The 17,262-nt window shown below is 35.5% G+C and overlaps 2 protein-coding genes across 6 annotated transcripts in view; one reads left to right on the top strand and one right to left on the bottom strand.

Annotated features, from left to right (window-relative positions):
• The first annotated feature begins 507 nt into the window (after positions 1-507).
• pomcb (proopiomelanocortin b) lies at positions 508-4,868 on the top strand. The gene is made up of 3 exons (XM_059513473.1): positions 508-1,100; positions 2,843-2,962; positions 3,796-4,868. The coding sequence occupies exons 1-3, from the start codon at positions 1,074-1,076 to the stop codon at positions 4,321-4,323; spliced, it is 675 nt and encodes a 224-aa protein (XP_059369456.1). The 5' UTR covers positions 508-1,073; the 3' UTR covers positions 4,324-4,868.
• A 2,795-nt stretch (positions 4,869-7,663) lies between these two features.
• Positions 7,664-17,262, bottom strand: part of LOC132106499 (protein EFR3 homolog B-like) — a 29,656-nt gene continuing 20,057 nt past the window's right edge. For all 5 annotated transcript variants that reach the window (XM_059512222.1, XM_059512225.1, XM_059512223.1 and 2 more), the window contains 15 exons: positions 16,891-17,026; positions 12,543-12,701; positions 12,338-12,449; positions 12,089-12,140; positions 11,821-11,993; positions 11,413-11,488; positions 11,106-11,267; positions 10,850-10,981; positions 10,685-10,752; positions 10,098-10,225; positions 9,620-9,711; positions 9,299-9,347; positions 9,056-9,162; positions 8,881-8,930; positions 7,664-8,796 (listed from right to left, as the gene is read on the bottom strand). In XM_059512222.1, the coding sequence (XP_059368205.1) occupies positions 8,691-8,796; positions 8,881-8,930; positions 9,056-9,162; positions 9,299-9,347; positions 9,620-9,711; positions 10,098-10,225; positions 10,685-10,752; positions 10,850-10,981; positions 11,106-11,267; positions 11,413-11,488; positions 11,821-11,993; positions 12,089-12,140; positions 12,338-12,449; positions 12,543-12,701; positions 16,891-17,026 (1,602 nt within the window). In that variant the 3' untranslated portion in view covers positions 7,664-8,690. The remainder of the gene's footprint in view (positions 8,797-8,880; positions 8,931-9,055; positions 9,163-9,298; positions 9,348-9,619; positions 9,712-10,097; positions 10,226-10,684; positions 10,753-10,849; positions 10,982-11,105; positions 11,268-11,412; positions 11,489-11,820; positions 11,994-12,088; positions 12,141-12,337; positions 12,450-12,542; positions 12,702-16,890; positions 17,027-17,262) is intronic.

The following is a 17,262-nucleotide window of genomic DNA, read 5'->3' as shown; positions in this document are numbered from 1 at the left end:
TTTTTTTAATTTGTTTTACAATATTTTTATAATCTAGTTACATTCGTACTTACTTAGAACACAATTAGAAATGTTGCCTTGAAAACTAGCTGAAATAAAATAAATATTTCTTTTTTTTATTTTGTTACAAGCAATGAAACTGTTTTTATGGTTTTAGTTTGAGTTGCTGTTGATACATGCAAGCCATTATATTTACAATGGACACTGTTACATTTGTGTTCCAAAAGCTCTTTATAATCACCAGACCTTGAGCAACTATGATGCTGCTTTTAATCACTTTCAAGTCTCAAGTCTTTTTACCTGAATGACTGAGAATTAAAGTCACTCTTTTCTTCTTTTTCAGTGTATTAATGTAAGAGTGAAAAAAAAGAGTAATTGATTTATCACAAGTTACCACGACAACACAACATTAGCTTTCCTCCGTTGTTAGTAATTACATTTGCTGCTGATGAACCTTGGGGCATAAATGGGCTTCATTAAGAAAAGAAGAAACAAAGAGAAGCGAAAGTAAGGTAGAATAATTGTTCAGCTTGAGCTAAGCACTTAAGGTAATGCACATCTGGTCAGTCTGATCGATTTGCAAGCCGCTTGTATGCGGTTCCAATTGACAGGGAATATGTGATGAGAAATCACGTCATTCCACCTCAATTTCCTGAGATAATTTGAGTTTTTTTAGTTTCCAGGTGTCTCAAATGACGAGTAACAGAACTGCAGCATCCGATCTATAATTCACCTGCTGCGTCCTGTGCATGTTTTAATGTGTCAAAAACAGAGGTGTGAAGATTACCAAAAAGTATGAATGTTTTTTTTTTATTAGTAATTTCCCCAATGTATCCACCCCTCCCCACCACAGTATAGACCCACCTGATCATCTTCCAGCCTTGAGGGGTTGCCATGCACCTGTGAGCATATAAGAGAGCAGAGCTCATTCAGAAAATAAGAGAGAACAAGAGAAAGAGAGAGAGAGATCCATTCACACAAGCCAGTAAAAAAAGTGCAAACCCAGAGCAGTGGAGGTGAGCTTGGTGAGAGCTGGAGACCCAAAGAAGAGTCAAAAGAGGAGATTCAGAACCATGGAAATCATCTATAAATTCAGAAAGGTAAGAATATAAAATTGGAAACATTTTGCATTTGAAATATTGAATCACTGGTTTGTACTGTATCTGCTTATAAAGCTTCATTTATGAACAGTGTCACAAATGTGTCAATTATATATATATAAAACATTGCAAATTTTAAAAGTAAACATTACAAAGTTAATTAAATGGCATGCATGACTCAGAATTCAACTTAACTAAATTCAACAGAATTAGATAAAAACCATAGATATCGATAAGCTTGAAAATTAAATTATTTTAATGGAACTTCATTAGTATTATATTATATGTATTATAACTATACATTTTATGGTAAGCAAAGCTATAGCTTTATAAACTTCCTCATTGAATAACATTGAAATAAATACTTTTTATTTATTATCTATTATTTAAATTAATCAATAATTTAAATAATAGATTTCAATGATGATTATTATTAATACAGATTTTTATTACAGATTACTATTTTTAATTAATTAAATATTTTTGTTGCATTTAAAAAAAACACTTGTATTTTTAAACAAATTTTAAAAAAAGTTATTCAGATAAAATTATACAATTAACTTGAGAAGGATCTAAAAATCTGATCTAAAAACTGTTATATGTGAAATAATAATTTATAAATCCAGATTTTTCTTTTTATTATTATTAATAATAAATTAATAATTAATAATAAATAATATATATTATATTAAATTCAATATACATATGTTGTATTTAAATTTAAAATACTTACAATTATTAATATTATTTACTATTTCTTAATGCTTAAATCAATTTGTTGAATTCAAAATAAAACATATTTTGTATTTTAAAATACATATTTTGTATATATTTTCTCATATTTAAATGCACGTTTATCTATGGTTCTATAATAATGTGCATTTTCCTAGATTAAGTACTGGGGGGAAATGATTTATTATTATTATTATTATTATAATAATATATAATAATATTAGATATTATTAATTTGATATTCAATATCATGGTGAAATCATCAAACAATATCCAATAATAAATATATATATATATATTTCTACAGCTTGATCCTCTTGGTCTGATTTATGGGAATTTTCCTCTGTGAAATGGTGTAATATCTCACAGGATCATCAGAGACTTTTGACTAATTCTGAGTTACTGAGTCATCATCATAAACCATAACAGAAAAACAAAACAAAAAAACTAATTGTGGACTTTCATGGACAATCTTACTGAGTCTCAAACCTGCAAGACTGGAGTCTGTGAACTGCAGCTGATTTATTTCAGCGCTTTTCCTTTCATCACTGACGCAACCCTGCAGCTGACGTCATGCTGCGATATTAATGGAGCTCACAGATCTGTGTGTGTCATGACATCATCAAAAAACCATAAAAGGTCATGTACGGAGGAATGAAGAGAGTAGATAAAAGTCTCAAAGTTCACTTGCCTTCATTCTTTTAAGCATCCTGAATAGTCAAAGTCATCAGTTACAGAATGATTAACTATACGTGCCCTAATATAAAGAAGCTTTTTGAAGAGACATCCGTTTCTCGTTACCGTACATGACCTGCCCACATGCCGTCATTGTGTGAGGACAGATCCATTCAGCGCAATCAAATCAAATCAAATACCTGAGCAATAAAACTCGTCCTTGGCTTTATATATAGCTCAGCATCAGCCGTTTTCTTTTCAGCTTTCCATTCTGAGTCACACGAATGATACCTGAGGGACGGAACAACTGATCTGGTCTTGTTTCTCGTTTTCAGATGCTCTGTCCTTCCTGGCTTTTGGCTGCAGCAGTCTTGTGTTTTCACAGTCCATATGTAGATGGCCGCTGCTTGGATCTGATAGACTGCATGGGCCTTAAAACTAATGAACAAAAACTGGTAAGATTCATTTTAAGGCATTAATAACATGACTTAATAGATAATATTAAAGATTAAACTCATGCACAATATCATTCAAAAGTTTGAAGTCGGCTGAAAGAAGTCTCTATAGATAGATAGACACACAATAAAAAAAAAAATTATTATTTGCTGATTTGGTGTTTAAGAAACATTGTGTTGACAACTGTTGTGCTGCTTAATATTTTAGTGGAAACTGTGATAGAATTAATTTTAAGGGATCTATGATGAATAGAAAGTTTAAAAGAAAAGCATTTCTAAATATTTTTTAACATTATAAATGTATTTCCTGTCAATTTGAGCAATTTAATGCATCCTTGTTGTATTAATTTCGTAAAACAATTTACCTCAAACTTTTGAATGGTAGTAAGTTATTATAGCGTTTTGTCTTTGCAGTCATATGTAGACACATTTATATAATTAGCAATCAAACAGACCACAAACCTAACAATAATGTGATGACAATAAAATCGAATTAAAAAGCAATTAAATAAGAAAAAGAAAAAATGAAATGTTTTTAGTAGCATTAAGACATTATTTCCTAAGATAATTAAGTACATTTAATAAAAATAATAAATTATGGTTAAAAAAAAAAATACATTACATTAAAGTACATCAATGTACATTAATACTACAAATATACAATTATTTCAATATTAAAATACAAATTTTTCTTTCTTTTGTTTATGATTACATTTGTTATGAGATTCACCCAGTTATGGTGTAATGAATACACCATAAACAAAATAAAAGATACAATGTGATAACGGTTGTTAATGAAAGCTCCTCTCTCATTCTCTGTCCTGACTGTACAGCAGTGTATCAGGCAGTGCAGACCAGCACAAGAATCCTCCAATTACAGGAGAGTTTCTTCATCTGAACAGCAGAACAGTGAAGAAGAGGTTGAGGAAGAGAGCCTGAGTTTGGGTTTGCTCTTATCGGCTCTGTCTCCTGATTCAACCGAGCTCAGAGACGCTACTGGAGAAGCCCCTCACAACGACGAGAGGAGGTCTTACTCCATGGAGCACTTCCGCTGGGGCAAACCCATGGGCCGCAAACGCCGACCCGTCAAAGTGTTCACCAGCGGCGCCCTGGAGGAGGAGCCCGAGGAGTCGGAGGAAAGCGTCCGCGTGGAGCGAGGGCAGAGCGGCATGCTGGACGTCCAGCAGAGGAACAGTGCAAAGAGCAAAGGAAAGTATCGCATGACCCATTTCCGCTGGAACGCCCCACCTGACAAGCGCGACGGAGGCTTCATGAGGCCGTATTCTGATCAATCCCATAAGCCCCTGCTCATGCTCATACGAAACGTCTTTGTTAAAGACGCACAACAGTTCAGAGATTAAGAGAGGAGAGAATGGACAGAATTTTTGATGTCAAAACATTTAAATGTGTAACATGCAACTTTAATTAAAAAAAAAAAAAAAAAAAAACCTGGCAGAACCAAAAAGACAGGATATGAAACATTGTCCGATGCAGAAAAAAATAAACAAAAGAGTCACTTATATATTAAATTCAGGATAAATCACATGACTATGAAAGGCACATTACTTGACATTTATAATTAATTTATATACTCGACACAATAACTGTCACCTCTGGGATTTAAGAAGTAAAGATATTCAGAAATGCCAGGTATTTGTTTACCTGAGACAGTTTTACTGTAATATACTGTACATGAAATACATTAAAATGAATTTGCAATGTTGTCTGCTGTGGATTTCTGTGTTTGGATGTTAAGTCCAGTTTGTGGACTGATCTGAATTGATTCATGTTGGAAGCAGAAAAAAGTTCACACAAAATTGAAAATTCTGACATTATTTAATTTCCAAACCTATACGAGTTTCTATTTTCAGTTGAACACGAACAATGTTAACCAATGTCTTCTATATAAAAAAATAAAAATTATACTATGGTCATTGTACGAAAGTCAGTGGCTACCATCATCTGTTTGGTTACCAACATTCCTCAAAATATCTTTTAACAGAAGAAAGAAAAAAAGAAACTGTCTTTAATATTTACTGCATATTATAACATTTTGATGTCTAACATAACATTTTTTAATCTGGAGCTAAAAGTAAAAACAAGCAGAACCATATAATTTTATAATAACTTAATACATTTATAATATTGGCCATAGCATAAAGTCATTTTTGGCTTTTGGTATCTGAGCATTTATACCAAAGACCAGCAAAAATAACTGGAGTATTCTAAAAATGCAATATTTAGTATTTCAATAAATACAATTTAAATTTAGAGAAAAAAACACAAATGATATATATATATATGTTTTATATCATATTTATATTTTATATAAATGAAAAGTTGTGTTTTTCAGATGTTTCTCCTGAAAAAAAAAGGGAATTTGCAATCTAAAGAGGGTCAAAGATCTCGTTACAAGCTAAAAAATTTCTCATTAAACTCTTCCAAGACATAATCATGTGATCAATTCTGCTAAACGAAACCTTTGAGCAACAAAATTGTCCACTGGATTGTTTCACCCTAACTTTAAACATTAAAAACAGTCTAAAAAGTTTTGTGCCAAACATGTCAAATGTGCACACTGTCGTGTATCGAAAATGTTTTATTGTCTATTTGCAGTTTAACCACAAACAATTCATGGGGAAAACTTTCATCCAGACAGAAGGTTACTTAGAAAAAGAAATGGAGACACTGTGACTGATATTTCATCAATGCTACACATGAACAGAGCTCTCCATTTCAAGACTCCAGCTCAAATGACACTTGAATTGCAGAGAGATTATAATTAATGACTAACTTCAACATGTCACTCACAGCCCAGAAATGAATGAAATTAATTCCAAAACATTAAATTCATTACTGAACTACAATGCTGAAGAAATGTGAGATGCATTTACAGAACTACTGAGCATCTATATCAGTCATATTAGCGGGGCAAGAGCTATACTTCAGATTCATTTCAAGGGAATTAATTAGATTTAAATAACAAATGCATTTAATACTAATCATACTGAGAACAGCAATGGTCTACTACTGTGATAAAGACAATAGTGACTACAGGCATCATAGCATTTACAGCTTAGGTATCTGGTCATTTTCATTGGATCGCTATAATATCTATGATCAGTCTGTGAAATACAAATTAATATTTATTTAATCTGCTGTCATACTTGGCCTCCTGTTATATGGTCTTAAAAAACATGTAACGCAACACTTAAAACATATACTGTATGCAGTCACCAACTGATGACAGAAAAAGCACAGTAGTTCAGTTCATGGCACTGTTAAAATCCACAGCCATACAAAAACACTCCACACAAAAAAATGGGACTAAATGCACACAACATAAATGTCTGTTGGCCGAACATAAGCATTTTTTTTTATACTTTATTTATTAACAGGTCTCTAAAATAGGTTCTTGAGTATTGGCCAATTTTTCACAATGTACTAAAATTGCCTATCTGACTGTGATAAGTTTTTTTTTTCTATTTCTTTCTTTTTTAAACATTCGATAGAAGGTAGCTCAGGAGGACCTCCAGTTTAAGCAAGAAAATTAATAAAAAAATTAAATAAATAAAAACATTTGGAAGAATAATGAACCGGATGAGCCAGAAATTAAAATAGTGGAAGACTTGTTAAATATAAGCTAACTAGTCCAAACAAAAAATAACTTGGGATTTATTATTACTTGGAAAATAATATATAAATTAATATTGTAATATTGTTGCACTGCTTGCCTTGTTGCTATATGCAGACTGTTTTCTATTTTATAATGAACTATAACACAAGTTAGCCAATCGACAAATAAGATGAATAATTTCAACATAAGAATAAAGTGTTATGCTCATATATTTATTTATTTGGTGTACTAAGCAGGATAATGTACAGTCAGGTGGTCAAAACTGTAAAATAAACCCCCGGCTGTACATTACCCTTAAAATATTCAACTGTCTTTAGACACACAGATCAGCACTGAAATACCTGTCTCTGCATGATCTGGAATATTTGTAGAGCATCATGTAATTCAAAAGACACAGCTGGAACTTAAAAAAAAAAAGTTTGACCAGGAGTGTGATGCATGACAATGCTGGTGTTACTGACGGACTGGTTTTTCTTCATTTGTTTCTGAACCCTGAAGCTAGCAGTCAATCACAAAAACAAATCTGCCATTATGAGTTTTGCAAACTCTTTCAAAATGGAGAGCTGCTTAGTTCTTCTTGGGAAAATGCACAAAAATGCACACTGAGCTAAACCAGAGCAATCTAAAACAAATAAACATTTATCTGTGTGTTTGTGTGTGTGTGTGTGTGTGTGTGTGTGTGTGTGTGTGTGTGTGTGTGTGTGTGTGTGTGTGTATATATATATATATATATATATATATATATATATATATATACACACACATATATACAATATATCTCTTGTACGCAACCTTATATACACAAAAAATTATACTTGAGCTTACAAAATAAAAATAATTAAAAGTGTGAAATCTGAGTGTGGAAGCACTCAAAAATAAGCACAACGTAGCAGGCTACAGATGCTAAGCAAATGAGTATGGTTAGATAAATAAAAGAGTTCTAATTAAATAGTTCCTTCAACACTGGAGCTCCTTAGAAACAACTGTTCTTACAATGTAACACAAGCAGAAGACATGCAGAAGGTCAGATGTCTGCAGATGCAGATTGCTGTGATCAACATAAACTACCAATAAAAAGTTCATTTACTAAAGGCTCAAACTACTAGGAACAGAAATTAGCACCAAGTGAAAATCATTTGAGAGACATTTTGTGCAACTAATGAGCCTCACTGATACTGATTGCACTTAGGTAGAAAGGTCATTTGTTTGATTTGTCAAAATGTATGAGATGACAGTTACCCCTTTTTCTCAATATAGACCTATGAAACTCCACTTTAAAAAGAATAAAGGTGAATCTAACAGAAATATTGCCAAATTAAAATAGAAACCAATTTATGAGCCTTCGTTTTTTGACATTATCACATTATTTTTATGACAATTAAAAAATATCATCAGTCTTAATACTGGAATACGTTTTTTAAATTTAATATAAATTTAATGTTGTACTTTGTACTGTAAAAATTGTGCAATTCCTGTAGTTTTATTATATTACGATAAATAACTAATGCAATGATTTTAAGTGAAATCAGCATTACAATAAGCATTATTAAAGACAATTCCTAATGTGTAAATAATTTACAGTTTAACTATTTTTATGTTTGATTATCATGAAAATAATGTCACAATGTTAAAAAATCTTAATGGTTCAGAAGCTAGGAAAGTTTTGTTCATTCAAAATATATTATTTCTTTCTTTTGATTTTAAGGTATAAATATATGACCACGGTATGCTCAGGTCTTTCACCTCAGTTAAGCTGGATTTTTGCTGCAAATACATATTTATTTTAGCTGATTTTATTATAGAAGTGCAGGGTATCAACCAATATGTGGAAATATTTGAAAACAGGGAAAACTGAATGTGTACTGATCCTAAATCAGGAATCCAAATGGTCATAATCCTTTCATTAGTAGTCAGCTTGTAGACAGGGGAACAGGGGACAATACAGCGATGAGGTTTATAGTATAGAGGAGGGCTGACCTCTTAGATTTCCTGTATTACAAAACATCAAAATATAATTTAATACTTAAAACCCTCCAGCTCTCTGCACCTCTGGCTGCTACTGAAGGTTTCTGAATCCTGAGTTGAGCTGCACTAGTAAACGCACAAGTCCGGGAACTTCATCTCATAAACGGGGACAGAGTGACTCTGGGTTTGGCCGTAACTTGATGTGATGGTTCCAGATGGACTGGGAGGAGGCCTGCAAGCCAGAAAGAGTGAAAAGATAAGATTTATCAGCACAAAGAGACGGCTGACTTTTGAAATGAGCCGTGCTGCAACCTACCTGATCCTGATTTCAAAGATTTGATTAAGTTTGCTCTGCAGCATTGTAGCCTGGGAGGAAACAGAAGAACAAGTATTAGCCCTTAATTACAATATTGAGCTGATCAGTGTGGGAGAAGACAACAACAGGCTACATTTTCATGAAATAAAAGGAAAAGTGCTGCAAGTTAACTTACTCTGGCACCACAGTGGGCAGCTATTTCCTCAAAGGGGGCCTTCTGGAACTTCTCAACCACCTGTCTCCTGCGTTCCTTCTCCTGTTCCTCCATGCCTACACTATCCACTGGAGAATACATACACACATACTTTAACACCGTTCAGCTAACAGAGAAGTTAATGAAGCAATAACGATGTTGGATGTCTGGAAATATCTTCAGGCACGATTAAGAAAAAATTCAATTCTCATTAAATCAACCTACCGATGGCGTTTTTTAGTGTTTCAAAAGTGATTTCTTCAGCTGGTGTTCTCTGTAGGGGAAAAAAACAAACATCAGATAAAAACCTTACTGTGGGGACATCCATGAAAGTATAAAATAAAAATACTGTAAATATATTATTATAACATTCTAATATATATAAAATCTAGAATCAAACGTAAATACATGTATTTCCATCTTTAAAACCAAGTCGTGTAATAAAATGTTTCTCTTCACCAGTAAACAATGTTGTAATGTCTTCTTTAAAATGTAAACACACCAAATGTGGGTTGCATGGATTGTATATTTTCATGTTTTCTTTACCTCTTCTTTCTCTGGACTGTTTCTGGACTCTACCTCCACCTGCAGAGATATTGTTTCTCCAACGCTCTTTCTTTTTGACAGCCGGTCCTCATCTAAGGGAAGAGGGTGGAATTAATCAACTGTTTATGTGATCCATCTCTGTCAGTCGGATAATAAGCAGAAACAACTTTAGACTAAAGCTGATCAGTTAATCTGCAATGGAAATGCCTTGATTGCACTGGCTACAGCTTGAGTAGCTGCTTATCTACAACAAGAACTGCATTGTTTTCTGGAAACAACATGAAAGGCACACATAACACATTAGGAGTGTGCCATATGACATTATCAAGTGAAAAAGAATATTCAGCAGGAAACAATGAAGAACAGTTATCCACTGGGATTTGATTGGTGCATGATAATTGCACACAACTGAGACCAAAGAAAATCTTTTTTCATTTTCCATGGTATATGATGTGGTGCCAAATGCTCATCTATGCACCTGTGAACTGTGGGACATAAGGTGTAGCTAGTCGCTCAGTGTTGTAGCCGCTTCCTCCAAGAACCTCAGTTATCTTGGCCTGTTGGAACAACAAATCTCCTTCCAGATTCTCCAGTGTCTTAGGAATCCTGGGAAATCAACAGAGGACCGGCAATTTATGATAGCAAAAAATCATAATTAAAATTTTGCAAAATGTTAATTAATAAAAAAAATAGTTTGAATATGTCATGGATAAGGATGGCAAAGCTGAATTTTAAGCAGCCATTACTCCAGTCTTCAGAGTCACATGACCCTTCAGAAATCATTCTAATATGCCGATTTGTTACTCAAGAAACATATCTTATAGAACTAAAAACCGTTATCCTGCTTAAAATATTTTTGTGGAAATTGTGATATTTTTTCAGGATTCTTTGATGAATCGAATAAGCATGATAGATGAATAGCATTCATTTGAAATATAAATCTTTTGAAATGTTATAAATATCTTTATTGGCACTTATGTTCAATTTAATGCATCCTTTCTGAATAGTTGAACATAATATATCACATTAAATAAAACAACTCCGATGACTCATACTTTGTCTTACTTTGGGTTTTCAATGAAGACATCCTCAGGTAACAGGTAAGGACTTTCTTTTTGTCTCATTTCAATCACCTGCAAAAAGGTTTGTATGCTTTATCCATCTAAACATTTTATTCAATACAGTTCCCAAAAACTGGTAGTGACTGAGAGACTCCAGAGTGGCACTGACCTCATGAACGTGCTGGCAGAACGCTGGCACTGTGGTGAGCTGACTGATGAGGTTAAGGTAAGCAGAGGACAGAGCATGAACAGCACAGCGGTTATACACCGGTAACATCTCCTCACTGCTCAGAGCCAAGTCCTGGACAGAAAGCGACATAGGAAGATGAGCACAAATACTGAAATACATCACCACTAAACCATGTTGAAACAGAAAAATTAGATTTCAGGGGGATTTTAAAAGCGCAAACACAATGAAGGCACACCTGTAGAGCGAGCGCCACACGGATCAGGTCCACCACCACCTCTTCGTTGGCCAGCTCCATGCTGACGAGGGCCAGGAGTGAGTAGAGCTTCTCAAAGTGAGGCTGCACGCTGCTCTGTTCCTTACTGCACAAATAGATGTGTCTATACAGGTGCTGGGCATGCTAAAAACAGAGAGATATCACTGTCAACACACTTAAAACCCTTTGGACATGCATGCATTCTCTCATGAAGACCCAACAGAAGCACTGACTTCAGATCAGAATGATAAAAGCAGGAAGTTGAGTGATGATTATAGGGTTGTTGTACCTTTTTCATGAAGAGGTTGTCTTGACGTGAGCACTTGTCCACTTTGAGTTTAAGCACAGAGATATCAGAGATGATACTGCATGGGGAAATAAGCAAAACATGAAACCATAGTAAAGCTCAGTTTATTGTAGGAAGGGGAGCTCTGATTTTCTTATTGACAGTCAAATGACCTGCATTTACCTTCTTTATGACACATCTAATTCAAAAACTGAATATTTAATTAATGTAGAGCAGGGCTTGGTTTTATCCACTAAGCTTTGATGAGATAGTGGAAGGTTATTAGAGTTGGTTAATTCTACTTTTTCCCCACCTGCTTGGTCTTGGTTACATCTATTTTATTGTATTACTTACAACTTTAAAAGTTTCATATTTCATATATATTGGTGTAAATCCAATAAAGATACTAACCTGATGGTGGAGAACTTGGGGAGGTTGTCATGACGATCGATAAGGCTGACCAGTATTTCCAGCACCAACAGTCGAATTTCTGCATCTTCTAGCAGAGCAAATGACAGCAGTGGGTCCAGAAAAGAGTTGGGAAGAGCTGTCAGCATGTTGGTCGTCTGGAAACCACATGTGACCTAAAAAGAAAGAGAGAAACATGATCTTTACAACATCAAATCTGTGTTTTGATGCAATTCTTTTTCATGAGGCATCAAGCAGGTAGAGAGTTCACCTGTCTCAAGGACTTCAACAGCATTACTTGGATCATTCGGTTGCCCTCAGGCCTGCAGTAAAGACAGAAGTAAATACAGTATGTTCACCTCATAAATTTCAAGTTTCATCTAATTAGTTTTAAGGGTAAAACAGTGATTTTGCAAATGAATTATTTAGTTTGAGTCCGTGTGTTTTTTTTTTTTTTTTTTGAGAATTTTCATTGACAACCATAAACTTTTAGGGACAGAATAGTGGCTGCAGTGCTCACCCTGAGCCTGTAGAGGGCAGCGTGGGATGCATTCCTGGAATAGGGACCTTTCCCATGATGAAGAGCATCACCTCAGAACGCTGGTACGTCGGTAACGTGTTTGCAAATGAGCCTGATTTCAAAACACACAGACCATAGTAATTAAAAAAATGAAAATTTAAATGAAGATTGAAATGTGGGTCATGTTATGCTCATACACACACACCGATAGTCCTGATGACGGCTTCCTGTAGCTGTCTCTCCTCATGCTCCTTGATGATTTTGGTGCCGATGTTAGTGCACTCGTAGGATCCTGTGAGCTCATAGTCCACACTGAGCCTCAGATGCCGGAGCAGCGTGTTGAAAACCTCCAACACTGTGGGACCTAAAATAAGTAATAAATACACACATTTATAATATATGCACGCTATGCAGAAAAAAAAAAAAAGTGAAGTGAAGTGACATTCAGCCAAGTATGGTGACCCATACTCAGAATTTGTGCTCTGCATTTAACCCATCCGAAATGCACACACACACAGAGCAGTGAACACACACACACACTGTGAGCACACACCTGGAGCAGTGGGCAGCCATTTATGCTGCGGCGCCCGGGGAGCAGTTGGGGGTTCGATGCCTTGCTCAAGGGCACCTAAGTCGTGGTATTGAAGGTGGAGAGAGAACTGTACATGCACTCCCCCCACCCACAATTCCTGCCGACCCGGGACTCGAACTCACAACCTTTCGATTGGGAGTCCGACTCTCTAACCATTAGGCCACGACTCCCCAAAAAGTAAAAAAACAAAACAAAACAAAACATCACAGCTGAGCAGCCTAAACAAGCACAAATTGAGATATCCGGTGCAATCATCTCAAGGTGTCCAATTTGTGAACAAATTAAAACTGTCATAATGACTAGCAAGTAGGGCTGGGATAAACGATTATTTTTTAAACGATTAATCTAGCGATTATTTTTTCGATGCACCGATTAATCTAACGATTAATTTTTCCCAGACCGATTCGATTTCGATTATCTCCCCATTAATTGACTACTAACAATTTATACATGTTGATTTACATATCTGAATGAAAAAAACATGAATTCCTTAACATTGCAATATATGTTTATTGCTCTTAAAATTACAAAATAAAAGACTGACTAAGAATGCATTACTTTGCATTTGTATAGAGATAGCATTTAATAAAACCTTGAAGCCTTGAAAACACATAGCTTACTGAAACAAGCTTACTGAACACATAGGGCCTAGCTTACTTAAAAAAAGTTCTTCTTTCAGATGAAAATAACAACAACTTGATGTCTAGTATTCAATAAAAAAGGTCACCCAAAATACTTGTTTAGAGCAATTGAAAGAATACAGTAACCAATGTAAACTTTAGAGCTTTAAGCTAATACAGAGAGTGCTTTTCCAAAAAATAAAAAATAAAAATTAACAGTGGGAGCCAGCAGCCTGTCATGGAGAAAAAAAAATCTCCGAATGCTCCACATGAAACTTTGGCGTTCCGCCCTTTTTCTATCGTGTCTAATGATTTTGGTTAATATGCACGAGGGAGAGAGAGAGAGAGAGAGAGAGAGAGAGAGCGAGCAAGAAGCGCTCGTGTTGTTTGAAGACTGTGAGTGCACGCGCGCAGCGGGGCTCTCTCTCGTACGCGCCCTGTCAGGCGCAGCAGCACAGTCATTCACTCAGCGATCAAATAAGGCTTTGACAGTCGCCAAAAAAAAAAAAGATCAATGCAGAAAAACCCCTGGATTGGTTATATAACATTGGACAGAATGTTGATCCGGCCATCACGTATATTCAGCGCACATAAGGTAAACGTTTTGCAAACGTTTTTTAGAGAAATAAAAACAGGTCGACGAATCGATGCGCATATTTTGCGTCGACGTATTTTTTGCGTCGAGGTCATCGTTGTCCCAGCCCTACTAGCAAGTAAGTAACACGATCTCACAAAATATATTGTGCATTTCATAGCATTTTTGCTTCAGACAGCAATTTGCATGGTGAAGAAGTCTTGTATTACTCATTAAGCAGAAAATCTGAGTCCCTTCTTCCTCTGAGCCAGGTTACAACTATTTATTCAATTATAAGGATATTATATAATGCACAGTTCTATACTTTCAAGGTTAGGATTATGAGCAGTGAAAGAAGAAAATGCAAAAATGACCCAAATGTTCTCTGTTATGTGGTTTTACTTCATCCAAACAGCGACTGAAAATATTCTGAAAGCCTGTGTTTATGTGAAGTTCTGTGATATTAAGAATTTGAACATAATTTTCAATACAATACATTATAATATCGCATGTAACAGAAATTCTTGCCACAGCTTTATAAAATCTTTCAGTTCAATATTTGATAATAAGTCTAATATTTTTTTAAAACACCTACCACTGAAATTTCTAAACAGTAAACACCCTTGTCTACAACATTAAAAGCAAGACAGTCTAGCAACTATAGTGTCACATTAATCTGACCATCTTATTAACACATATTTTGCTTCTCAAGTAAATTTTTCTTAAATATGTATACCCACATGGTGTACACACACACACACACATACATACAACCCGAATTCCGGAAAAGTTGGGACGTTTTTTAAATTTTAATAAAATGAAAACTAAAGGAATTTCAAATCACATGAGCCAATATTTTATTCACAATAGAACATAACGTAGCAAATGTTTAAACTGAGAAAGTTTACAATTTTATCCACTTAATTAGCTCATTTAAAATTTAATGCCTGCTACAGGTCTCAAAAAAGTTGGCACGGGGGCAACAAATGGCTAAAAAAGCAAGCAGTTTTGAAAAGATTCAGCTGGGAGAACATCTAGTGATTAATTAAGTTAATTGATATCAGGTCTGTAACATGATTAGCTATAAAAGCTTTGTCTTAGAGAAGCAGAGTCTCTCAGAAGTAAAGATGGGCAGAGGCTCTCCAATCTGTGAAAGACTGCGTAAAAAAATTGTGGAAAACTTTAAAAACAATGTTCCTCAACGTCAAATTGCAAAGGCTTTGCAAATCTCATCATCTACAGTGCATAACATCATCAAAAGATTCAGAGAAACTGGAGAAATCTCTGTGCGTAAGGGACAAGGCCGGAGACCTTTATTGGATGCCCGTGGTCTTCGGGCTCTCAGACGACACTGCATCACTCATCGGCATGATTGTGTCAATGACATTACTAAATGGGCCCAGGAATACTTTCAGAAACCACTGTCGGTAAACACAATCCGCCGTGCCATCAGCAGATGCCAACTAAAGCTCTATCATGCAAAAAGGAAGCCATATGTGAACATGGTCCAGAAGCGCCGTCGTGTCCTGTGGGCCAAGGCTCATTTAAAATGGACTATTTCAAAGTGGAATAGTGTTTTATGGTCAGACGAGTCCAAATTTGACATTCTTGTTGGAAATCACGGACGCCGTGTCCTCCGGGCTAAAGAGGAGGGAGACCTTCCAGCATGTTATCAGCGTTCAGTTCAAAAGCCAGCATCTCTGATGGTATGGGGGTGCATAAGTGCATACGTTATGGGCAGCTTGCATGTTTTGGAAGGCTCTGTGAATGCTGAAAGGTATATAAAGGTTTTAGAGCAACATATGCTTCCCTCCAAACAACGTCTATTTCAGGGAAGGCCTTGTTTATTTCAGCAGGACAATGCAAAACCACATACTGCAGCTATAACAACAGCATGGCTTCGTCGTAGAAGAGTCCGGGTGCTAACCTGGCCTGTCTGCAGTCCAGATCTTTCACCTATAGAGAACATTTGGCGCATCATTAAACGAAAAATACGTCAAAGTCGACCACAAACTCTTCAGCAGCTGGAAATCTATATAAGGCAAGAATGGGACCAAATTCCAACAGCAAAACTCCAGCAACTCATAGCCTCAATGCCCAGACGTCTTCAAACTGTTTTGAAAAGAAAAGGAGATGCTACACCATGGTAAACATGCCCCGTCCCAACTATTTTGAGACCTGTAGCAGAAATCAAAATTGAAATGAGCTCATTTTGTGCATAAAATTGTAAACTTTCTCAGTTTAAACATTTGCTATGTTATCTATGTTCTATTGTGAATAAAATATTGGCTCATGTGATTTGAAAGTTTTCATTTTATTAAAATTTAAAAAACGTCCCAACTTTTCCGGAATTCGGGTTGTACATATATACATGTATATAAGAACATTTTTATAACTAAAATATTTAAATCTCCAAATGGTCCAAGTGACCTGAAAATGAATCAGTTTTCATGGTTCTGGCTTAAAGCTGCAGGTGGCGTCGCCCCCTTTGGGTCGGCAGCAGTGCTGCAAGAGGAGGTGTGAAGGGCTTTCACACTGGATATTAGGTGTGAGCACTGACTTGATGTCAGAGAGTAGAGTCAGGCTGTGAAATGTATATTTTTGGCTGAAATCTAGATTGGGTCAGATGCAATGTCACAGTTCTGTTCTCCCAGAAGGCTTAACGTCTGGGGGAGAGTGACCCAGATACTGAGCACAGGTGAAAAAATACATGATATGCACTACATGGTAGTGATTCACATTAACCAGGCTGTAAATCCATACTCACCAACAGAGCCACTGGCAGCGATGGCAGCCGCCTCCAGAAGGACCTCTACTATCCCAGCACGCACTGTGGCTGAGCTCTTACTGTTGGCATCCAAATGGCCCAAGAGCTGCTGGATGACCAGATGAGAATGCTGGGACTGGAGGCAAAGAAAGAAAGACAGACAAAGAAGAGAGGATACATAACATCATTTAAAAAAAAAAGAGAGAATAAAATAAAACGTATATATAGTATATACTAACATATTTAAAATATTAACTTTTGCTTCACTATTGTAACCAATGCAAAAATTCTAATATATTATTTAAATTTTAAAAAGGTTAAATAAAGCTTTAAACATGTTTGGCTTGTGCCACCCAAAATTATTTATTATAA

Source organism: Carassius carassius, chromosome 27 (assembly GCF_963082965.1).
Source record: "Carassius carassius chromosome 27, fCarCar2.1, whole genome shotgun sequence".
Taxonomy (NCBI): domain Eukaryota; kingdom Metazoa; phylum Chordata; class Actinopteri; order Cypriniformes; family Cyprinidae; genus Carassius; species Carassius carassius.
The sequence above is the reverse complement of the archived record's forward strand: the minus strand, read 5'-3'. Positions and strand labels throughout refer to the sequence as shown.

Coding starts and splice junctions, on each gene's coding strand:
- pomcb (XM_059513473.1), top strand. CDS start 1,074: ATGGAAATCATCTATAAATTCAGAAAG. Junction 1,101..2,842: donor TCATCTATAAATTCAGAAAG/GTAAGAATATAA, acceptor TCTCGTTTTCAG/ATGCTCTGTCCTTCCTGGCT. Junction 2,963..3,795: donor AAACTAATGAACAAAAACTG/GTAAGATTCATT, acceptor CTGACTGTACAG/CAGTGTATCAGGCAGTGCAG.